The 23,728-nt window shown below is 38.0% G+C and overlaps 5 protein-coding genes and 3 pseudogenes across 9 annotated transcripts; 2 read left to right on the top strand and 6 right to left on the bottom strand.

Annotated features, from left to right (window-relative positions):
* On the top strand, positions 1–4,493 carry LOC111790116 (protein BPS1, chloroplastic). 3 transcript variants are annotated; one of them, XM_087122265.1, is made up of 6 exons: positions 1–152; positions 1,160–2,088; positions 2,533–2,985; positions 3,156–3,326; positions 3,639–3,787; positions 3,887–4,493. In XM_087122265.1, exons 2-3 carry the CDS (start codon positions 1,173–1,175, stop codon positions 2,718–2,720), a joined length of 1,104 nt encoding a protein of 367 aa, XP_086978391.1. In that variant the 5' UTR covers positions 1–152; positions 1,160–1,172; the 3' UTR covers positions 2,721–2,985; positions 3,156–3,326; positions 3,639–3,787; positions 3,887–4,493. The 3 variants fall into 3 exon arrangements, with proteins under 3 accessions (XP_086978391.1, XP_086978393.1, XP_086978392.1); XM_087122267.1 differs by lacking the exon at positions 1–152 and adding an exon at positions 159–352; XM_087122266.1 differs by lacking the exon at positions 1–152 and adding an exon at positions 159–362.
* LOC111790113 (putative polygalacturonase) lies at positions 2,784–5,902 on the bottom strand. The gene is made up of 6 exons (XM_023670935.2): positions 5,748–5,902; positions 5,187–5,543; positions 4,138–4,258; positions 3,874–4,048; positions 3,721–3,791; positions 2,784–3,642 (listed from the first exon to the last, which is right to left on the bottom strand). Exons 1-6 carry the CDS (start codon positions 5,781–5,783, stop codon positions 2,933–2,935), a joined length of 1,470 nt encoding a protein of 489 aa, XP_023526703.2. The 5' UTR covers positions 5,784–5,902; the 3' UTR covers positions 2,784–2,932.
* A 2,252-nt stretch (positions 5,903–8,154) lies between these two features.
* Positions 8,155–9,734, bottom strand: LOC111789867 (UDP-glycosyltransferase 91D2 pseudogene; annotated as a pseudogene).
* A 913-nt stretch (positions 9,735–10,647) lies between these two features.
* LOC111791008 (putative UDP-rhamnose:rhamnosyltransferase 1) lies at positions 10,648–12,307 on the bottom strand. Its single transcript, XM_023672179.2, has one exon. It carries the CDS (start codon positions 12,212–12,214, stop codon positions 10,811–10,813), a length of 1,404 nt encoding a protein of 467 aa, XP_023527947.2. The 5' UTR covers positions 12,215–12,307; the 3' UTR covers positions 10,648–10,810.
* A 342-nt stretch (positions 12,308–12,649) lies between these two features.
* On the bottom strand, positions 12,650–14,210 carry LOC111789709 (putative UDP-rhamnose:rhamnosyltransferase 1). Its single transcript, XM_023670377.2, has one exon. It carries the CDS (start codon positions 14,138–14,140, stop codon positions 12,734–12,736), a length of 1,407 nt encoding a protein of 468 aa, XP_023526145.2. The 5' UTR covers positions 14,141–14,210; the 3' UTR covers positions 12,650–12,733.
* Positions 14,211–14,899: 689 nt separating this feature from the next.
* LOC111789708 (putative UDP-rhamnose:rhamnosyltransferase 1 pseudogene) lies at positions 14,900–16,872 on the bottom strand (annotated as a pseudogene).
* A 985-nt stretch (positions 16,873–17,857) lies between these two features.
* Positions 17,858–18,424, top strand: LOC111790310 (brassinosteroid-responsive RING protein 1 pseudogene; annotated as a pseudogene).
* A 976-nt stretch (positions 18,425–19,400) lies between these two features.
* Positions 19,401–23,511, bottom strand: SLD5 (DNA replication protein-like protein). Of its 3 annotated transcripts, none has more exons than XM_023670618.2 (9): positions 23,372–23,503; positions 22,554–22,589; positions 22,216–22,441; positions 21,670–21,792; positions 21,330–21,412; positions 21,140–21,249; positions 20,217–20,316; positions 19,988–20,112; positions 19,401–19,586 (listed from the first exon to the last, which is right to left on the bottom strand). In XM_023670618.2, exons 3-8 carry the CDS (start codon positions 22,390–22,392, stop codon positions 20,016–20,018), a joined length of 690 nt encoding a protein of 229 aa, XP_023526386.1. In that variant the 5' UTR covers positions 22,393–22,441; positions 22,554–22,589; positions 23,372–23,503; the 3' UTR covers positions 19,401–19,586; positions 19,988–20,015. The 3 variants fall into 3 exon arrangements, with proteins under 3 accessions (XP_023526386.1, XP_086978165.1, XP_023526387.1); XM_087122039.1 differs by lacking the exon at positions 23,372–23,503 and adding an exon at positions 23,156–23,237; XM_023670619.2 differs by lacking the exon at positions 22,554–22,589 and having other exon boundaries at positions 23,372–23,511.
* Between the last annotated feature and the right edge of the window lie 217 nt (positions 23,512–23,728).

Genomic DNA, 23,728 nt, shown 5'->3' with positions numbered 1-23,728 from the left:
CTTTCGCACAATTTGCGTACCTCTCCTGTTATTTTATCACTGCCTTTATCATCAATTCTGAGAAACATCCCCTCATTTCCATCACGCAATTTCAACGTTTCCTAGCTGCGATAATTTCTTGGAAATTTCCTTTGCTAAGGTTTCTGAATCTGGTAGGAGCCGCTCCATTTTCTTCTCGAAATGATTTGATCTTATTGCTTTCAAAATTATTCTGTTTGCTGTATGTAGATTTAGGTCTCGATGTAACTATATAGGGTCTCTGTGATTTTTTTTTCTTTTAATAGATGTTTGGTGTCGATTTCTGAAGGATTTTTTCATTTGTTCTGCTCTAAACGGATTGTTCTTCGTAGATGTACGAATCGGTAACTTTGATACTCTGATTTCTCTTTATTTATTATTATTATTTTTTTTTTGTACTTTTTGTTAGTTTACTTGTAATTGCTTGTAAATATACATTCCCTTTTATGGTGTTTTCTCAGTACTTTTTTCACAATTTTTTTTGGTGTAGAAATTGATCTCTGGAAATGCGTGTCTTGGAATGTTTTTAAGGTTTTGTTTGAAGGAAAAGATAGTGTTTTTTGCTGCTTCAGAATATTGAAAATTAGATTGACGGTTGACCATTTTCTCCCCTCAATTTTATGCGTGGAAAATGATTTGTTTTCCTTGTGCAGTTTGTTGATATTAGGTGTAGCATTTGATGAAACTTGTGTTGTTGTATTCTGGTTTGGGAAATCCCTTTGTTTACTTCTGGAGCTTTTTGCTACAAAAAAATTGATTGGGTTTTGGAATAAATTCAATTCTGGGATGTTCTATCATTAGACTCATATTTTCATTCCAAAGGTTGAAAGTTGTAACATTTCATGGGGAGAACTAGCTATTTGAGTTGTTGTTTGCAAGGAGAAGTCCTTGTTAAGCAGGGAACTTGGCTGTTTACTGATGTTAGTAGTTGGTTTATCTAGTTCCTTCATCAGTGCTTTACTTCTGCCCTACATTGGCTAAATTGAATATGCCATGTTTGGAAATTCCATGGAAGGTTTGGTGCACCAATTGCATCTAAAATTTGTGTACATGACATTCCATGTGATTGTGGCATGATGGATGGTTATCTTGAACTTGTTTCCAAATGAGAGCTCATCCTTGGTTTTTATACATCTTGCAGTTCGTGTTATATAATGAGCAAACCGCAAGAGCCGCACCGGCCTTTCTTTCATTTTGGGAATCCTTTTCGTGCAATATCGCCAAAGGGTTCAAAATTGTCTTCTAGACTTGTTTTTCTTTTAGCCACTTTTGAGGATTCCTTGGCACAGAAGCTGAGCAAGCTTACTCCTAAATCGGATAATGACGTATTTAGCTTCTTATGGATGGGATTAGCAATGAAGCTGCTGTGTGAAATTCACAATGATGTAAAAACTCTTATAGGAGATCTTGAGCTCCCTGTATCTGACTGGGGTGAGAAATGGCTAGATGAGTACCTGGACGTCAGTGTGAAATTACTTGATATATGCAATGATTTTAGCTCTGATCTCTCACAGTTGAATCAGGGTCATCTGATACTTCGGTGTGCCCTGAACAATCTGGCTTCTACATCTTCCAACCAGTTTGTTCCGGCCCGTTCTCCGTTAGATGCATGGAATGAACATATTAGTTCCAGAACCTCCAGAGTTGAGAACCGTTCTCCTATTATGGACCATCTTGAGGAATTACTTGATCTTCCGAAGGTCAAGAACTCACCCAAAGGCAAGGTTTTGATGCAAGTGATGTACGGAGTGAAGGTGGCAACTTTGTTTATTTGCAGTGTTTTTGCTTATGCCTTCTCCGGTTCTTCCAAAAGGCTGTTATCCATCAATGTTCCGGATACATACAGATGGGCACAAGCGTTTACTGAATTACAGAAAAATATAAATATGGGAATTAAAATAAATCATTCCAGTGGAAGGTTTACTGCGTTGAGAGATCTTAATGCAGTTGATGAGCGTGTAAAAAAACTGCACTCTATGATTCAAGAAAATATTGATGGTGGCATGAAAGTGGAAGAATGTCAAAATTTGATTGTAGATTTGAGGAGCGAGGCAGAAAAGCTTACACAAGGTGTTGATCATCTTACAAAACAAGTTGATGAGTTTTTTTACATTGTTTTATCTGGACGTGATGCATTGCTTTCAAATCTTAGATCAAGTGAAACAGTATTTGATCAGGGAATGAGGGGCTGTCTACAAGGCAACCGTGACGGAGTCTGAGCTTGCTCGTCTATATGAAAGGGTTCAACTGGTTATCTTCCCATCTTTTGATTGGTGAATGTACAATATCTTGTCTTGCTTGTCATAGTATAGCCTGTGTAAGAATAGTTTATGTTTTCTTAATTTTGTGGTTTGAGTGTGTAATGTTGTACTATGCAATGAGAATGAAATGGAAAAGTATATCATGTTCAAGTAGAAGCTTTGCTGACTAAAGTTTTCTTTACCGGTCACATACTATAATTATAGCCACTGGATTATGACATTGTGTCTCTTAAAACTTTGTTTGCTGATGCAGTGACAGAAGGAAAAGATCAGAAGCATGAGTTTTCATGCGGCGTGTCGCGGTCTAGAACCGCCAACCTTGCCGGTGAACATTTGCGAGTTAGCTGCACAAATTGGCAGTGGGTTTGTGAATTGTACTTGATGGTTGGATCCTTCTCACATCTTGAACATTTTCCTTATCTTATCTCATCGTTTTCCTAGTTTTTTTCTGGCATATAACTTCATTTACTCGCTAGTTGCTTTTAAAGAGAAATCAAGATGACATTCTATGGGTGAGTCCAGCCTATATTAATCAGAACTGTGCTGGAAAGGTAGAATACAGGTCTTACAGAACATTTTTAGATAGATTTTTATGCCATCGGTAACGATATATTGACTCGATATTGCTTTTGCTGGTACACACCTAGAAAGCTTCATGCATGACTGATTTGATATGAGCATTTTCTCAACTCGACTGCTTCAATTGGTATAGTGTCCTCTGGAAATTTGCATGTTGTAATCTTTTCTTCCCCCTGATCGGGTAACAGACTGCACGGTGGAGGAGTAACCTGGCTGGTTATTCCCTCAACATCAGTGCAAGTCCATGGCTGTTTCTTGGCCTTTGGTGCCATGCTGATTGTCACATTGGAAATGCAGATATCTGTAAATGAGTCACCCGAAATTCCCTCCAATCTCGCTGCCATTGTTGCGTTTTCAACGACTATATCCCTGTAGTTGATTCCTTGAATTACAGGCAATGCGTGGGGGTCGTATTTCTTATCAGCATGTGACCCGTAATTGCCTGTCATCCAAAATGCCCATTTCATGGTATGCATTGTCATCCTCCTTACATATATGTCTTTTACATATCCTCCCCTTCCTATGCCAGTTTTGATCCTGACCCCGGATTCGGAATTGATGGCTGTGATGTCTTCGGCTCGGACATCTTGGATCCCACCCGACATCTCACTTCCCAATGCAATGACAGCACTTGTAGGCGAAATGCACGTGAGGCGTCTGATGACCAGTTGCTTAGTCGGCCATCCAAATCTTATGCCATACTCATCCCAGCCACTCTTAACAGCTACACAATCATCTCCAGATACTATGTAACAATCTTCAATTCTAACGTTTGTGCAGGAATCTGCAGATGAAGTCGGTCATTGGTTTAACAAGATGTATAAAACTACTCGAAAAGTTCGAGTTGCTTTGGTGAACAAACCTGGGTTGATACCGTCTGTATTCGGAGATCGAACTGGAGCGATAATGGTGATGCCTTGAATAACAAGGTTGCTGCATAGCATTTGCAAGTGAATCAAATCTGGGAATGTTGAATGTTGTACTCATTGTTCCTATGAAATAACTAATTGGTTACCTGCTGTAAACAGGATGAACATTCCAAGATGGAGAATTCAGCAGGGTCAGATTCGATATCTGTATATTGCTGGAATACATGATCTCGATCAAGTACGGTCGGGTGTACTTAAGCTTTCCCTGATGAAACAGCTGCCACCAGCGATCACCCTGACCGTCAATGGTACCATTGTTTCCTGATGTCGATTGTGTTGCACTCAAATTTTCAGACACCAGTCAAGAAAAATGAGAGACAGACAGGAGGGTATAGCAGTGGGACATTTACCTGTGATGACAACATCAGTGAGGTTTGTTCCAAAGATTAAACTGATGTACCGTCCCCCCGATGTGTCCCTTCCATGACCGTAGGATGGCAGCGGTTCAACCACTGACCATTCATTCAGATCCTATCAAAGAAGTTGAAAATCAGTCAAATTTTATAGTCGTTGGATCGACAAGTCTAGTTGATTTAAGATTCTCTCGACTCGATGATTTTGTTAGATGGGGATGGACCTTGACCTTAGAGTCGGTTTAACAACTTTAGCTGACCTAACCACAGCAAGTGTTTGGATTTCAAATGGTTAAGGCATAATTTAAATTTAAGGACCTAATTTACATGGAACCCAATGGCTTTCAAAATCATTCAATTTCTTGTTGTTGGTTTTAAAACCACTTAGAAAAAGTTGAAGAAACTGCCCCAACTTTTGACCCATCAGCTCAAGACACCAATGTCTTTGCCTTTGACTTTGTAAAACCAAACACTCAAAAAATAACTTATCTTCATCATGACAGATGTCCTCTAACAAATGATAATATCAAGATTTCCCCATTTACCATAATAATAACCCTATCTTAAAATTTATATATTTTTTAAGAGGTAAAAAATATAGTAAAAATTAATTATGAGGAAACAAACATAAATTACAAAAACGGTAACGAGCATTCTAGTAGCAATATCCATCGAGTGATATAATTGTCTTCACATGAAAAGGAATGATTTCAAAAAAAGTGAATATTTGGGCGTTTTTGTCATTGTCCTATAATGTTTTCGTAAATTTTACTCAAAGAAATATTCTTTTTATTGTATAAAATTTTATATTATATTTAATCCGTAAATTTTAGAAATTATTTCATATTTTCTTCTTCTTATAATTTTATATCTAATAAGTTTATGATTTTATTTTTTTATTTATTTATAAATCTACTAAATTCTATTCAAAATTCTAAATTATGAATTTAGAAGAAAAAAATATTTTAAAAAATAAATAGAGACATTTTAAAAAATAATTTAACGAGAAAAAGGTCAGATAGAGAGAGGGTAGAGAAAGGTGAAACCTGAGAAGCAAGCAGGACAGCATCCTGATGCAGAAACAGAGTAAAATGACTGGTGAGGTTGAAGCTGCCGGTAAGCCACCTCCCCGCCGGCACATACAGCTGAGCGCCACCATCGCCGGCGTATTGGCTCAGCCGCTCCACAGCCGCCTGAAACGCCTTCGTATTCGATGTCTCTCCGTCGCCAACGCCGCCGAAGTCCGTTATGGAAGCACTGTGGGCTCTGCAACTTATAGCCCCATATTCAATCATCTTGCCCTCCACAATCCTCCCCTTTCTGTGCTTCCTCCCCTTCCTCCCCTCAACTTCCCCCATCATCGCCGCCGCCAGAATAAGCACCAAAATCGCCATTTTCACTACCTGTGAAAACAAGAACAACATTTTCATTCTAAACACAAAGTAAAAACATGAACGCATTTCAAAAAAAGGTTAAAAGGGTTTGTTCAAATGCTAGAAAGGGGAAATGGGTCGGTGGATTTGAAGCTAAAAGCCATTAAAAATGGAAGCTTTTGAAGAGATTTTAGCGAAAGAAGCCATTGGAGAAGGAATTCCTTGTGTTCTTACCTGAGCTTTAATGGGTTTGTTGTAGAGTTCCTCCATTGTGATGATTTGTGAAAGAAACTGAGGTTTGAGAGGTTGTGTTTTTGAGTGTGGGAGAAGGATGAGTGAGTGGGCGGTTTTATAGATTTAACTTTTAGTTGTTTGATGCCTTCACGTTCTACCCACCACGCCATTGCAAATAAGGAATTTTGTTTCAAGTTTTTTTTTTTTTTTATATTTATTTTTAATTATTATTTTACAAATATTTGGTTTATGTCCCGAACTTGGAAGAGATTTCTCTCCTTTAACTCAACGCGTCCCGGGACCCAATTATATTCGCCCTCAATCCCGCCAAATTCTTGCCCTCCTCTCGCTTTATGTATATACACGAACATTTTATGAATAGAAATTTTAGATGTCTTTGTTCTACCTACCATTGCAAATAAATAATTTATTTTTATAATAAATTAAATATTATCTTATCAAGTTAAAGTTTGGATCCATTTCATTATTTTTTTAAGTCGGGAAAGATCGATAATTGAGAGAGATTTTTCTCCTTTAGCATAACACAGTCCGAGACTAAACTATATTATCAACAGTCCTACCGAATGTCAATCTTTTTAATAAAATTCTCATACAACTAAAATAATTATATATTAATGTGGGTATAATTTAATAACATTTTAATAAATATTTTTAATCCATTATTGGTACAAGAAGGACAGTGTAACAGCTCAAACCCACTAGTAACATATATTGTTCGCTTTCGCACTGTTACGTATCGTCTCAGCTTCGTGGTTTTAAAACGCGTCTATTAGAGAGAAGTTTCTACACCCTTATAAAGAATGTTTTGTTCCCCTCTCCAACAGATGTGAAATCTCACGATCCACCCCATTAGGACCAGCATCCTCCCTGACATACTGTCCGGTATCTGGCTCTGATATCATTGTAACAACTCAAGCCCACTTATCCGCTTTGGCCCGTTACGTATCGTCGTCAACCTCAAAATTTTAAAATGCGTCTACTGGTGAGAAGTTTTCACACCCTTGTAAGGAATGTTTTGTTCCCCTAGTCTCGAGACTTATCAAATAAAATTAAAATTAAAATGTTAAATTAAATTAAACTCACACCCTAACACACGTGTAACCTTTTGAGAATTACTAAAGTGCTTTTATTATATTTAAAAGAAAAATAAAATACACCAAATAATTTCAATTAACTATGTACAATTTTTTTTAATATATAGTTTATTTGGGCAACCTATAAGCTAAATATTGCGGTTAAATTTCAGCCACAAATAAAATAAAAATTTAAAAAGAAAAGAAAATAAATAAATAAAAGTGGAATTTTAAGTTGGAAGTGGGAAGCATGGGGTGTGGGAAGGGGATGGAGGAGATAAGAGGAGTGGAATTTGTGATTTTACATATCTGCCCCTAACTTTATATTAGTGAGTGGGTCCCACATTTGTCCTTTTTGGACTTTTCTTGGAGATTGTGAGTTTTTTGTTGTATAATAATCTCGTGAACGCCGATGGGGCGATGCCTACCCACTTCTCACGCTCACGGGTTTATAAAAATAAAATAAAAAATAATATAATAATTTCAATAAAATATAAAACCCACTCAAAAAATAAAAAAATAAAAAAATCTTTGAACTTTACCAATTATATATTAAACTTAAATTATTTTAAATTTGACTAATTTATTTGATATAAAAAAATTTATTTTATAAAAGATTTTTCATTTTGAAGCTATATAAAGTCATGTATGTTATCATTGTAAAACAGACTAAAAAATTTGTTTTAGATTGCATTACTCGTTCCTCATTCTACCTACGTAATCGAGTTTTTTGGTCGAGAATTTGTTTGAATTAGTTGAATTATGCTTTAGTTTGTTCGAAAAGCATGTAAATTTGCAAGGATTCACATTTAATGAGCCGCCACCTTTCAAACAACAGCTAAATTTGACGAATGGGCTTGAATGGGCCGCCCAAAGATTTACAGATCCAGGCCCATTGAATCGCTCTTGATCAAATCGGCCCAAGGTCCCAAGTAGATCCAGGCCCATTTTCTTTTAATAAACTTTATTTTTTTTATAAAAAAAAAACTCTTATTAGTTGGAGACAAAAAAACGAAAAGGAGTATAAACCTCTCCTCAGTAGATTTGTTATAAGATCTTGAGGTTGACGTTGATACGTAACGGGCTAAAACATACCATATTTGCTAGTTGTGGGCTTGAATTATTACAAAATGGTATTGCAAGGAACCGGTGAGTCTAGAGTCTACAAAATGGTAGTATAAGACACTAATTGGTCTAGGGCTAGAAGTTACATAATAGTATATGTAACATGTCAAAGCAGACAATATATTATATATTGGAGAGTGAAGTTGTGTTCTTGTGTTGTTACCTTAAAACTTTTCATATCCCGAGCCTGGCATAGAAAGTGGGATAAATTTGATTATTATTTAATAAAAATGCAACGTGAGAGTTTCATTTAGGAATGTTTTCCATTTTTAGGAACTCCACAAAATGGTCGATGTATTGTTGTTGGAGCTTTCTGTCCCCAAAAATGGCGGCAGCTTCTTTCGCATTCCTTCTTATCTTCTCCCCTTCTTCTGAAACCAAAGCTTTTCTCAGAGCTTTGGCTATGGCTTCTCCACTGAAACAACCATCCGCCTCCTCTCTTTCAACTTCAACTCCGACGCCCTTCTCCACCAACAGCCTCGCGCACAGCGGCTGATCGATTATAAACGGCAACAGAACAAGACAATGCCCGAATTGCAGAGCTTCAATGGCGGATCCCCACCCGCCGTGAAAGAAGCACCCTCCGATCGCCGGATGCCCCAAAATCTCCATCTGCGGTGCCCATCCCATACACACAATCCCTCTCCCCGCCGTTCGATCCTGAAATCCAACCGGAACCACGTCGGAATCATCCTCCGCCGCCCATCTCGGCTTCCTCAGAGACCATAAAAATGGCAGATCCGACAACTCCAACCCCCGCGCGATCTTGTGAACTTGATCCTTCGTCAATCTACACTCACTGCCAAACCCTACGAACACCACGGACTTCGGATTCTGTTTATCGAGCCACTCGAAGTTCGATTTCCATGGCGAATCGACAGAGAACTCTGTTTTTTGGGGCTTTTCTGGCGGAAGAAACCCTAACGGAACCACTTTCTTCCCGCAAGCTTCACTGTAGAAATTCAAGTAATGGCGGTCCGATTCGTAACAAGCACGAAGCAAAATCGCTTTACTAGCAGCAATAATCTTCCCCAAGCGATCATGAACGCTCATCCCTGTCACATTTTTCACCGGAAACTCAGAGATCATAGCGGCGGCTTCAAATCTCCGAAACGAAACCGCCGATTCAACTCCGTCGAGTTTCATCGGCGTGGTGAGTTTATGAATATCAGGAAATCCATCTCGGAAAACATTCTCCATGAAAGCGAGAAATCCCGGGGAGATGACATTGAAGAACAGAGTAGGAATTTGCAAGTCTCGAGCAACGTTGCAGATCCAAGTAGCGTGGAAATCGACGATGAACCAGTCCGGCGGATTTGGAAGATCGTCGACGAGTTTCCTGAACGACGGTTCGGCGAGGTCTAATGCCATTTCGAGGAAAGGAACTTTGTCGAGAGGAAGGTCCATGGTGGCTTCAGCTCCCTCCGGCAAGAGAGAGCCGTCGTGAAGCTTCGGAAGAGGAAGGGGGAGTGGCGTTATGAGGGAGGAGAGCGACGGCGGAAATGGAGGAAGCCTCTGTAAATTTTTGGGGGTGGAAACGAAGTAGACATGGACGCCGGAGTTTGCTAGGGCGACGGCGAGTTGAAAATGAGGCATAATGTGGCCGAAGGCCAAGAACGGGAACTGAAGCACGCCAATTTGTTTCGCCATTGTTGCAGTTTCTGGTTTTGATCAAGAAATTTTCATGTTCTTATACACTCAGCTCGCCTTAATTGGTACGTAAACTTTATATTATTCAACGACGTGTGTCACTTAGAGTCATTCCTTTATATATATATATATATATTATTTATTATTTTGAATTTTGAATTTTGAATTTTGAATTTTGGGTTGTCCTCATAAATAAAGATAACTCAAAATGGGTTGAAATTTAAAGCTAACTCATATTTTGACCATACTTGTCGGTTGCAATAATTGATTGAATGAAATGGAAAATTGAAAGAATTTAAATATTTGAATGAGAGATGTTAACCCCTACCTAATTTATTTATTTATTTATTTATTTATTTATTTATTTATTTATTTATTTATTTATTTGAGGAGATTTTTTCAATATTATTTTTGTTCAAAATTATAAAAAAATGTTAATTGGGTTCTAAAAATTTAAATTTTATTATTTTTACGTCGTATTTAAATATTAAAAAACTTTTGTTTAAATAAAATTTTAAAATTAACTGATTTATTTTTTTTAATATAATTAAAAAGTGTATATAAATATATATATATATACTTTTATTATTATTATTATGGGTTTCCTGCTCGGATTGGAAGTCCTGTATTTTACATATTCATACGATTGAGTCATTGGGTTTCCGAAATAGTGTAAAAAGAGGTGCTTCAAATCATTACTATTTGACTCGGACCTGTTCTAAAAAAGTCGAGGCATTTCGAATTGTTTGTTGATACGGACAAAGTTAAGGAAAACCTCTGAAATTATTTCAATATTGGACCTTGGACATATAATAGTATATTTATATTAAACGAAGTGTTAATGAGGCTGGAAATTAGGGGATAGAGATGGTGGATATAATCTCGTTTTCGAACCCATTTATCTGTGGGAAAAATGTTGTACGCTTCCACTCCCATTTTTCGTTTAAACGGAGAATCTCGTCGATGTTCGTGGGTTGAGTTGTGTTGTTTAAAATTTTAAGGGGGCAAAAAAGTAATTGCAAAGAACATCATGAATAAAATTTTATATTTTATTGTTTACTCCTTTACCGTTATTAGTATTAAAAGTAATACTTTTGGGCCATTGGTAAAGGCTGTTTTTCTGATGGGCCTTCAGACCATACATTGGGCCCATTATGAAGCTTGTTTTTTAAAGAAGGCCCAAGAGCTCTGAAACTACTGATTTGAAGAAACCCCATTTTTTAGGAATTCTACAAATTCCTCTATGTATCGCTGATGAAGCTTTGCGTCCCCAAAAATGGCGGCAAACTCTGTAGCTCGCTTTCTGATCTTCTCCCCTTCTTCGGAAGCCATAGCTTCTCTCAAAGCTTTGGCTATGTCTTCTCCACTGAAAGATCCATCCTCTTCCTTTCTTTCAACTTCAACTGCCACTCCCTTCTCCACCAAAAGCCTCGCATTCAGCGGCTGATCCACGATGAACGGCAACAGAACTAGGCAATGCCCGAATTGCAGAGCTTCAATGGCGGATCCCCAACCTCCGTGAAAGAAGCATCCTCCGATCGCCGGATGCCCTAAAATCTCCATCTGTGGGGCCCATCCCATACTCACAATCCCTCTCTCCGCCGTCCGATCCTGGAAACCGGCCGGAAGCGCGTCGGAGTCCCCCGCCCAGTCTGGTTTCCTCAGAGACCATAAAAATGGCAGTTCCGAAAGCTCCAAGCCGCGCGCTATCTTGTGTATTTCATCCTTTGTGAGCTTGCATTCGCTTCCGAATCCGACGAACACCACGGATTTGGGGTTTTGTTGATCGAGCCACTCGAAGGTCGATTTCCATGGCGAATCGGCCTCGAATTCTGATTTTTGGGGCTTTTCTGGAGGAAGAAGCCCTAGAGGAATCACTTTCTGTCCGCTATGATCCGTGTAATACTTCAAATAATCAACATCAAATTCGTAACAACTACGAATTACAAATGCTTGAATAGCGGAAATAATCTTCACTGATCTTTCGTGATCGCTCAAACCGGAATCGTTCTTCACATACACTTCACCAAGAATTTTTTCCGCTTCATACCGCCGGTACGCCACTGTGGAGCCGTCGATCTTCGGCGGCGACATCAGGCTTCTAATATCCGGCGGAGACTTACCAACTCCTACAATAGGGGCAAAGAAAGCAAGAGGCGCAGGCGAGTAAACGCTACAGAAAACGATCGGAATTTGAAAATCTCGAGAAATGTTACAGATCCAAGTAGCATTAAAATCGACGATCAACCAATCCGGCGTATGAGGATGATTAGCAACAAATTCTCGAAACGGCGGCTCGGCTAGATCTAAAGCCAGTTTCAGAAACGGAATTTTGTCGAACGGAATGTCGACGGTGGCCTCTGCACCTTCCGGCAAGGGGTCGCCGGGGAGTTTGGGGAGTGGAATGGGCACCAGAGTTATGAACGGCGACAGAGATGGAGGAATTCCGGGGAGTCTCTTGAGATTTCTGGGGGTGGAGATGAAGGAGACATGGACGCCGGCTTTGGCTAAGGATATGGCGAGTTGAAAATGGGGCATTAAATGGCCGAAGGCCGACCATGGAAGCAGAACCACGTGAAGAGCTTTGTTTTCCGCCATTTTTATGAGCTTGAGGAAGACGATGATGATGGTGTTGAGAGATAAAAGAGCTTTGGGTATTTATAGTTAGAATCTGAGAGTGCTTCCATGAAACTTACATTAATATCTTTAATTCTTTTTTTTTTTTCTCTTACCATTTAAGCCTTAAATTTTGATTTGTGCTCCAATAAATATAGTTAGGTCAAAAGATGAAAAAAACAATGAATCTGTTCCAATTCTATATGGACGACAAAGTTAGTTACATGCTCATAAATGAAAGGAAATTTTGAAAAATGGGGCGGATTTGAAATGTCTTTTGTGCTCCACAAATTTCTTAGGGATGAAAAAGTCGAGAATATATGTCTTAACCAGTTGAACTGTGCTCTGTAAATGTTCAGGAACGAAAAAGTAATTGCATACAACATAATAGACAAAGAGAACGTTTGAAAATTCAAATTTAATTATCATAATCTTTAACCCAACCATTCAAGCTTTTGTTGAAGGAACGACCCCTTTGAGCCATTTATAAGGGTCGTTTTCTCAAACTACTGATTTTGAATCCCCATTTTTGAGGAATTCTACAAATTTCTCGATGTATTGCTGATTAAGCTTGGTGTCCCCAAAAATGGCGGCAATCTCTGTAGCTCGCTTTCTAATCTTCTCCCCTTCTTCGGAAGCCATAGCTTCTTTCAAAGCTTTGGCTATGTCTTCTCCGCTGAAAGATCCATCTTCTTCCTTTCTCTCAACTTCAACTGCTAAACCCTTCTCCACCAGAAGCCTCGTGTTCAACGGCTGATCCACGATGAACGGCAGCAGAACTAAACGATGCCCGAATTGCAGAGTTTCAATGGCGGATCCCCACCCGCCGTGAAACAGACTCCCTCCGATCGCTGGATGACCTAAAATCTCCATCTGTGGGGCCCATCCCATACTCACAATCCCTCTCTCCGCCGTCCGAGCCTGGAATCCGTCCGGAAGCGCGTCGGAGTCCCCGGCCCAGTCTGGTTTCCTCAGAGACCATATGAATGGAACCTCCGAAAGCTCCAAGCCGCGCGCTATCTTGTGTATTTCATCCTTTGTGAGCTTGCATTCGCTTCCGAATCCGACGAACACCACGGATTGGGGGTTTTGTTGATCGAGCCACTCGAAGGTCGATTTCCATGGCGAATTAGCCTCGAACTCTGATTTTTGGGGCTTTTCTGGAGGAAGAAGCCCTAGAGGTATCACTCGATTTCCGCTATAATCAGAGTAATACTTCAAATAATCAACATCAAATTCGTAACAACTACGAACTACAATTGCTTGACTAGCAGAAATAATCTTCACTGTCCTTTCGACATCGCTCAAACCGGAATCGTTCTTTTCAAAAGCTTCATCGTGAACTTTTGCAGCGTCATACTGCCGGTACGCCACTGTGGAGCCGTCGATCTTCGGCGGCGACATCAGGCTTCCGATCTCCGGCCGAGGCCGACTACTGCTTAGAAAAGGGGCATAGAAAGCAAGAAATACAGGTGTGAAAACGCTGAAGAAAACGATCGGAATTTCAAAATCTCGAGAAATGTCGCAGATCCAAGTAGCATTAAAATCGACGATGATCCAATCCGGCGGATGAGGATGATCGGCGACGAATTTTCGAACCGACGGCTCAGCGAGATCTAGAGATAGTTTCAGAAACGGAATTTTGTCGAACGGAATGTCGACAGTGGCCTCTGCACCTTCCGGCAAGGGGTCGCCGGGGAGTTTGGGGAGTGGAATGGGCACCAGAGTTATGTATGGCGACAGAGATGGAGGAACTCCGGGGAGTCTGTTGAGATTTTTGGGGGTGGAGATGAAGGAGACATGGACGCCGGCTTTGGCTAAGGCTAGGGCGAGTTGGAAATGGGGCATTAAATGGCCGAAGGCCGACCATGGAAGGAGACCGACATGAACAGCTTTTCTTCCCGCCATTTTTGTGAGCTTGAGGAAGATGATGATGAAGTTGAGAGATAAAAGAGGTTTGGGTATTTATAGTTATAATCAAAGCAACTATGTAAAGTGCTTCTATGGATGTTACAAATGTGATTTGAGTGACATTAACACGTGAACAAAGCGTGTTCGAATCAATTTATAGTCGTTAGCTGTTCGGGATGGTGACTATATTCTTGGTCACTTTCATCTATATAAATATATATTTTAAATGAAGAATAAATAATATTGGAAACGGGAATTTATGCACTAAAAATTTATTTGAAATATAAAAATTTCACGAATGAAAATTGAAATAAGAGACGAAGACAAGACAGAAACAGAAAAAAGTCCCAATTCCTTTTTCTTTCTTTCTAAGTCTTGAATTCCTTTTTCTTTCTTTCTAAGTCTTGAATTTTGATTCGGGCTCAAACAAGGAAAGGTATCACAAAAGAGACAAAAACAATAGTGATTTAGGGAGCTGAGAATGAGTCACAGTTCAATGTTGATAAATAATTTGACAGGTTGTTGGTTGGTGATGAATGAAAGGAAAAAGTAAAAACTGTGGGCGGGTAGGTGCCCCGCTTTTCGAAGGATTCGAGCTCAAACCGTTACTCGCTGATGCGAAAATAAATAAAAAAGCGTAAATTTTAAAACTTTTAAACGTGGATGCACATAAAGCAAGTCTAGCTTTAGTATGACATTGTTTTGAAATACATCACAAACTGACGATCCACACACAAAAGGACACGACACAAGTAGTTCGAGAAATCCATAAACACAAAGATTTAAAGGGTTCGTAAAGGGAACATAGCAAAGGGAGTACAAGATACCTATCTAGCACAAAACTCTATAGCCCTACACACCTCCACTTTGTCCGCTCCATCAAGCCTAATCTGAAAGAAAAGTCAGAGTAACATAGATGAGTACATAAAATATACTCAGTAAGCAGCTTATTAGTAGTTCATAGTTCGATATCAAGTTTTAATTATCTTAGTTAACTTATTCGATGGCTTATCCTCATTAGAGGATTCGTACCCCGTTATAGGCATCTCCTAGGCTACACCCTAAGATTTAGATCTCCGGGTTATTCTTATCATCGTCCTATCTGAGAGCCTTGGTATAAATCTCAATAAATTTGTAAATTTGAAGGTTAATCACTAAAAATATAAAAAGTAATCTTATTACTATTTTCACCCATGCATTTGGGCCATTTGGGCCATATGCTGTTTTCTCATGGGCCTTCACACCATACTTTTTGGCCCACTATGAGTTTTCTAATTAAAAAAGGCCCAAAAGCCCAAAAGCTTCACGCGGATCCAAAGGCTCTGAAACTACTGATTTGAATCCCCATTTTTGAGGAATTCTACAAATTCCTCAATGTATCGCTGATTAAGCTTCGTGTCCCCAAAAATGGCGGACATTTCAGTAGCTCGCCTTCTAATCTTCTCCCCTTCTTCGGAAGCCATAGCTTCTTTCAAAGCTTTGGCTATGTCTTCTCCACTGAAAGATCCATCCTCTTCCTTTCTTTCAACTTCAACTGCCACACCCTTCTCCACCAAAAGCCTCGCATTCAGCGGCTGATCCACGATGAACGGCAACAGAACTAGACGATGCCCGAATTGCAGAGCTTCAATGGCGGATCCCCAACCTCCGTGAAAGAAGCACCCTCCGATCGCCGGATGCCCTAAAATCTCCATCTGTGGGGCCCATCCCATACTCACAATCCCTCTCTCCGCCGTCCGATCCTGGAAACCGACCGGAAGCGCGTCGGAGTCCCCCGCCCAGTCCGGTTTCCTCAGAGACCATAGAAATGGCAGTTCCGACATCTCCAAGCCGCGGGCTATTTTGTGTATTTGATCCTTTGTGAGCTTGCACTCGCTTCCGAATCCGACGAACACCACGGATTGGGGGTTTTGATGATCGAGCCACTCGAAGGTCGATTTCCATGGCGAATCGGCCTCGAACTCTGATTTTTGGGGCTTTTCTGGAGGAAGAAACCCTAGAGGAATCACTCTCTTTCCGCAAAAATTGGAGTATAACTTCAAATAATCAACATCAAATTCGTAACAACTACGAACTGCAATTGCTCGACTAGCGGAAATAATCTTCGTTACTCTTTCGCGATCGCTCATACCAGAATCGTTCTTCTCAAACAAATCAGCATGAATTTTGGCAGCTTCATGCCGCCTGAACGCCACCGTGGATCCGCCGATCATCGGCGGTGACATCAGGCTTCCGATTTCCGACAGAGGCAGACCACTACCAAGAACATGAGCGAAGAAAGCAAGAAATCCAGGCGAGAGAACGCGAAAGAAGACAACCGGAATTCCAAACTCCCGAGAAATATCGCAGATCCAAGTAGCATTGAAATCGACGATCATCCAATCCGGCGGATGAGGATGATCGGCGACGAATTTTCGAACCGACGGCTCAGCGAGATCTAGAGATAATTTCAGAAACGGAATTTTGTCGAACGGAATGTCGACAGTGGCCTCTGCACCTTCCGGCAAGGGGTCGCCGGGGAGCTTGGGGAGTGGAATGGGCACCAAAGTTATGAATGGCGACAGAGATGGAGGAATTCCGGTGAGTCTGTCGAGATTTTTGGGGGTGGAGATGAAGGAGACATGGACGCCGGCTTTGGCTAAGGCTATGGAGAGTTGAAAATGGGGCATTAAATGGCCGAAGGCCGACCATGGAAGTAGAACGACATGAACAGCTTTGTTTTCCGCCATTTTTGTGAGCTTGAGAATAGATGAAAGTGCTTTGGGTATTTATTGTTAAGAGTCGAATCAACCAGGAAAGTGCTTCCAACGGGAGTTGCTTGTGTGATTGCGTGAATATTGTAAGCTTGGAATACGTGAGCCTTGCTTATTTATTATTATTATTATTATTATTATTATTATTATTATTAAGCGTTGATCTATAAAAAAATAAAAATAAAAAAGTTAAATTAGACTTGAATTGACTTATTTAATAATTTTAAGTAATATAATTATTATTGTTAATAAAAAGGTTAATGAATTAAATACTCCATTTTTATAATAATAACATTATATTCTATTAAAATAATTTAATGGTATTTTTTTTTTACAATAAATATATCTTAGAGATTTTAATTTTAATCCCACGTAAATGAACCATATCTTAACTAATAATATATGATTTTATTATTATTTATAAAATTGAAGATTTAAATATTCGACCTAAATTTATTTTATTTATTGGCATACTAGACTCTAGAGAAATATGAGACCCACGATTGAAGTAAATCTTTAAAGGTCGTGTTTTGACTAGGAATAATTGAATTGTTGACTTAGACTTGAGAAAAAATAAATACTTATGTTAAATTATTCAACCCCTTTTTGTAAAAGAAAAGAAAATTGAAGCATCTAATGTGGAAAATAAGAGCTCAGTGATTCTCTTACTATTGACTTTTGTGTCCCGAGAAGAATGCAAAAGAATATGTTAAATTATAAATTTTGTCCTTATATTTTAAAAAAATTAAACTTTAATCCTTGTAATTTCATAAATAAAATAAAATAAATGTGAAAAGAATTATAATTTCCCTCCTTCCGCCGTTGCCGCCGCTCAACGGTGTCGCCGCCGCACCCCGGCAGCCTTCATCTTTGCCGGTCACCATTACTATTCTCTACAGCATCCATTCCAAATTTAAGTCTCCACATCTCTCTCTATAAATACACAATTTTCTTCTCATTGATGAACCGCCGTGTAATCCCCTTTCTCTTTGCTGTTCCACAAACAGAGCCGGAATCGGAATCTTCTCTCTCTCCGACCGCCATGGGCTATCCCGTAGGCTATGCCGACCTATTTTTCTCCAACGCCTTTCTCCATCTCCTCGTCCTTCTCGGCTATATTCGAAGCCTCATTATTTCGCTCTTCCGAATCCTAGGGCTTCCCGATTTTCTCGAATCCAGCGTCGTTTGGCCTCAAAATCCAACCCCGACCATCGACGATCATTCCGTATTGCCGATCCGAATCGAGGAATTCTTTCCCGTGGTAAAATTCTCCGACATTTTCGACGCCGCCGGAGCCGGATTTCCACCGGAATGTTGCGCCGTTTGTCTCTGTGAGTTCGAGGACGACGAGGAGGTTAGGTTTTTGAAGAATTGCAAACACATTTTTCATAAGGAGTGTTTGGACGAATGGATGATTCGAGATCAGAGAAGCTGTCCACTCTGTAGAACCCTGATCGTGCCGGAGGGGTCGTTTCCGCCGCTTGTGGATTTTGCCGGTTGTTCTGAGTTTTCCGGCGACTATAGCTAAGTTTAATTTTTTACTTTTTGTCCCTTAATTAGAAATATTGGTTCTTAATTCTGAACCAAAAGATAGGTGGTGGGTGATAAATTAGATTTCATTCCCCCAGAAAATCCAAAAGAAAGGTGTGTTTTTCGTCCGCTTATGATATTACAACTGGCAGATTTTGATTCAAATCCCTCCACTTTAATTTTTAAAAAACTTTATGAAAAATAAAGATTACAATAGAATAAACAACTATACATATGTAATACATATATCCTAACAAGAGGAGGAGCCATGGTCTTTGATATGCCTATTTGTGGTTTCAACTTTTGACCATAAAAGAAAAGAAATGAATATATTCAATTATCCTCGATTATACTTATATTTACAAATTGAACTCTTGTCCATACAAATGAACCATCATTTTTAGAAAGGTTAATCTTTGCCCATTGTAGAAAACCCAAAAATTGAGTCGAGAAGGGCGGAAATAATTTAAATAAAATAAAAAAATAAAAAAATAAAAAAAACTCTAAAATAGAAGTAGAAAGGAGAATTGCAGATGTTTCCTCGAACAAGACAAAGATTTGCCCTATTTAAAGAAATCAAACTTATTACCAAACATGACAAAAATTTTATATAATCTATTTTTTAATCTTATACTCAATTGAATACCTTTGATTCAAAATGCAATTAAAAAAAAAAATATCCAACAATAACTAAAATGAGTCAATTGAGCTTGTGCCTTAATTCTCTAACTTATTTTTTTAAAAAAATATCTTATGAGATATAAAATTTAAAGTTGACGCCTAAATAAACACACATACTTTTGTATCAGTAAATTCATGAGTTTTAAAAAAATATTGAATAAATTAAGAATTCATTAGAAATAAAATTAAAAATTTGAAAACTTAATACACTCTTAAAGTTTAGGAGTCTATTAGACATTTTTCACATTTTTCACATTTTTGAGAGTCCAACAACAAAATAAACACAACTGAAGTTCAAAAACTAGGTAAATTGCTATAAATTATACTCTTTGCTTCCATTCGAATACCACATCCATCATTTAATATCATGATATCATAAGATATAGAATTGAAATTACTCACCAGCCTTTCCTGATCCCTTCAGTGCTTTACCGTTCCTTTCATTTATGACTTCAACCCAACTTGAAATTAGCAACACACTAACCATAAAGTTAGAAGTTAGAATTTTTCATCCCATATGACAGAAATTTTTTTCAAGAAGTAATCAAATCAATTTATAATTCAAGTTAATTTAATAGATAACTTCACAAGAATATAAATTATATATATATATATAAAAATAGGTCAAAAGTCAAGTTCAAGGTAGATGCCATAACTATTTTAGCAGTTGGTTGCACTGATGCTACATAGTTCATAATGGACAATTGATTACCTTGAAAAACCAATCAGGAATGGTTTTCAAACCTTTCAACTACTCTTAACATTATTTGCTTTATGGAACAGTGACCAACATTAAGGCCATGAAACTACCAAAACTAACTTGAAAAATGCCTTTTATCACACACAGATTGAGCAAGATAATAAAGATGGTGAGGGGTACCGATGTTGAAAGCTGCTATGGAGATTGTCTACAGCAAATCAATTCTCCCGCTCTCTACAAGTGATTTTATAGGCTTGTAGCGAATAATGTGTAATACATTGGCCTCCATCTCAAAAGGTTCCTCTCTGTAGAATTTGATATCCTTTAGAAAATAGTCATTTATAATAGCCAAAGAAATGGAAACGACAAAAGGAGTAAAATGATAAAAAGGAGGAAAAAGAAAAGTTACACTCTACTAGATGCCCTCTCTTCCTCATCCTCAAGCTGTATATGTTCAAGATATTCCTTACTTTTGCAGACCACAAACGTGTCCAGTGGAGGTTCTGGAACTGAATCAGACAAAACCAAAATCATTAACATTCAAATAACATGTAATTAATCAAATTTACATCAATAAAATTTCACACGTGCTGATAACTTCCAAAGGAATACAATGCAGAAATAAGCTGAATCAATATAAGAAAAATGAATGGACCAAAATGGTAGGTTTTAAAAGTACGGGGACCAAAATGGACATTTTGAAAATATAGAAATCAAAATGAACCAATCATAAAACTTCAAGAAACAAAATGAATCAAGAATAAATATAAGGACCAAAGAGTATCTAAACCCAAAAAAAAAAAAAAAAAAAAAAAAAAAAAAACTGACAGTTTATAAAGCAGGACAAATTCACACCATCTGACGAGACATCCAACTAAGAAGCATGGGAGAGAAAAAAATATGGCGGCAGATTGGAAATAAAAATCCTACATGAGAATTGATCTGAACTATCCTGCATATTGACTATAAATTACTTCGTGCCAATACATTGTCAGAGAACATCACGTGGAAGTACCTAATAAGTTCTAATTCCGAGCACCTATGCAATTCAGAACCTTAACTTCTTAAAATTATTGCAATTCCATTATGAACTATTTAATCAAAGAAGTTCATCAATGCTCTTTAACGAACCAAGACCCAATAGATTGATCTTACTAAAGGAATTGCACCGTGTCCACATACATTACCATCTGCAGATTCAAATTGAGGAATACATAACATGAATGTGAACATTAAAAAAACACACACACAAAAAAAAAAAAGGTGAGAGAGCATGTGATTCAGTGCTTTATGTAAACAATCAAATAATTTATTTTGAAGGTGTTTGAGTACCCATGTCATCCTCTTCACTTATTATAGATTGCCTCAAAATGTCCTGATAATTATTTGGCAATTTTGATAGAACACTCTCATCAAAATGTTTTTTCATATCATGACTACACCTGCGCCACAACATGAATGTCAGAAGAAAAAAAAAAACAACTAGACCATTAGAAAATGAACAATATGATATAGCATTCACCTATCAGTAAATGTTATCTCTTCCTCGGAAAGACGTCTGAAAAGTTCATCTGACTTCAAGATATAGAGCATGTACTTCTCAATCTGGGGGAGAAAGATTGTTTTAGAATTACGGAAGCGAAATAGTAGCATACATGGAACTTAAGTTGGAGAATTAAATTGATTTTCAAGTTGGGTCATGATCTGTTCTCTATGCTTGTGTGGAATGTACACAATTATGATTTCAAACGCAATGAAATCATTATGAACTTACATGAAATATAAAAAGGAGAAAAGGAAAAACGATAAACAAAAGCATAACTACTGTCTCCGAACAAAACTAAACTATAGTTAGGTTGTACCTTCTGTAAGCGAATCCTAATATATGATCTTAACAAGAACTGTGTCCTATCTAAATCCATCTGATAGAGTGATACAATTAGGGGATCGATGCCACTTCTTGAATATTCCTCTATAGTATCTTCCTGAAAACGGATGAGAATGGTATCAATGTCAGTAATCTATGAATAAGGTAAATGGACCACACAATTGAAGAATTATTATAATTTAATAACAATGTATCAATATGTATTTTTAGTTTGCTACCAAGAAAATCTGTATGATAATTTTGTGTGTGGAATGTGAAACAAAAGGGCGGACAATTACCAATTCTTTTTATAAATTTATAAAATAAATTTTGAGAATCAAATATATGAACTAAAATTGCAATTTCAGAAACTGGATTTTATGTAAATGAAATCTTGAATTACTAAAATTCCAGAGGTGATATTCAATTATTCGATAAATAACAACATCGGGATTGCATCAGGTGTGATATTGCAAACTGATTTTCTTTCCCTAAAATTTCTTGGGAACTAAACAGGCATTAAGGCAGAATTCTGGAATACCATTAATTGAATCTGCTCTTTGATTCTCCCAACCAAAGATGCCTCAAAGGGTAGAATCTCAGGAGCAGCTTTTTCATTACGCCAGGCCCTCTTTAGAGGCTCAACATCTGTCGTTGGAGTGAACGTCTCAAAATCATCTGTTTGCGACACCGACGCCCCTCCCAAACTTGATGCCATGTTGTTCAATTATTCTGATGACTCTCCCAGACTGTTTTCTTATCAATGCCTATACAAATTGAGATGAGAAGTCCAATCAGAATAGCTGCCAATTGGTGTTTCGTTGTGACTTAGAATGGCAAACTTAAATCAACAATTGGGAATTTTCTAGGTCTTATTACCCCCTTTTTGGTGTGTCTGCGACTATGAAATGGCCCCTACATTGAAGACAAGTGAAAAGTGGCAAGGTCAATGGCTTCTCAATGGGGATGACAACAAGATAGGGATTAAGGGCCCTCCTAACCCAATACTAACGCTCTCTGATCTCACCTCAAATAACAATGTTCAAATAAGCACAAATTACAGGCTTAGATAGCTGTAGAGTTTAACTGAGATCAGAATGATAGGAACCAAAACATAATCACAATGCATTGGAATATGAAAGGTAAAGAAATTTACAAGATAAACAAGTAATTCGAGGTACTTGCAAATCTCTCAAACCCTAATTCAGTAACCAAACTAATGTCTAATTTCTTCCTTCCTTACTCCTCTATTTATAATCAAATATCCTAACAACTTCCCTAACTAATTACTAATATATCCATAATAACATTGTGATAGAACCTCTATTCCAAATACAGAGACGAATTTCATTCTAAACTCTTGGTTTGAGGATTCTTTAAAAACCTATAATTTTAGTCAAAAATCAGGTATGCGAAAGACAAGTCACGAGTGGGAGGGGAAAACAACAGACTGATTTCTAGGTTAGTAATCCAACTATTACCAGAGAAGATTACAGTTCAGTCAAGAAACTCAAATTCATCAGGAAAGCATCCCCTGCGACTACAAGAGATTTGAGAGAAAACTAAGATCGCACCCTCACCTTCCCTTCCTAGCTCAAACATAAACCCCTCCCAACAACAGAAGAAAAAGAACAGTGAATTCAGCAAAACCAGTTCTGAAAAAGAAATAGTCCATATGAAATTCAACGAATACTTACGAAGAACGAAGCAGATAGCGAATTGGAGAGAATGGGTGCGTCTCGTCTTTTGGGAGAACTGGAAAAGCCAAAGGGAGCGAAATGGCGCCAAATGAAGAATGACTATGCGCTCCGGCGGGTTTTCAATTTTTATTTATTAAGAAAAAGCGAAAACTCAATTCAGTGAGTTGTGTCTGAATTTTAGTATTTGTCCTAAATTTTAATATATTATAATTTAATATTTTACTTTAAATTTATAACATTTATTTACTACCATGAATATTAGTGGTGTTAAGATTTAATAAAAATTATAATATAAATAGATCAATAAACTATAAACTAATTACGAACCTATTATGATTATAAGCTACAAATTCT

Source organism: Cucurbita pepo, chromosome 3 (genome assembly GCF_057944985.1).
Source record: "Cucurbita pepo subsp. pepo isolate OVF chromosome 3, ASM5794498v1, whole genome shotgun sequence".
In the NCBI taxonomy this organism is placed as follows: domain Eukaryota; kingdom Viridiplantae; phylum Streptophyta; class Magnoliopsida; order Cucurbitales; family Cucurbitaceae; genus Cucurbita; species Cucurbita pepo.
Note: the sequence above shows the minus strand (reverse complement) of the source record. Positions and strands in the feature narration are given on the sequence as shown.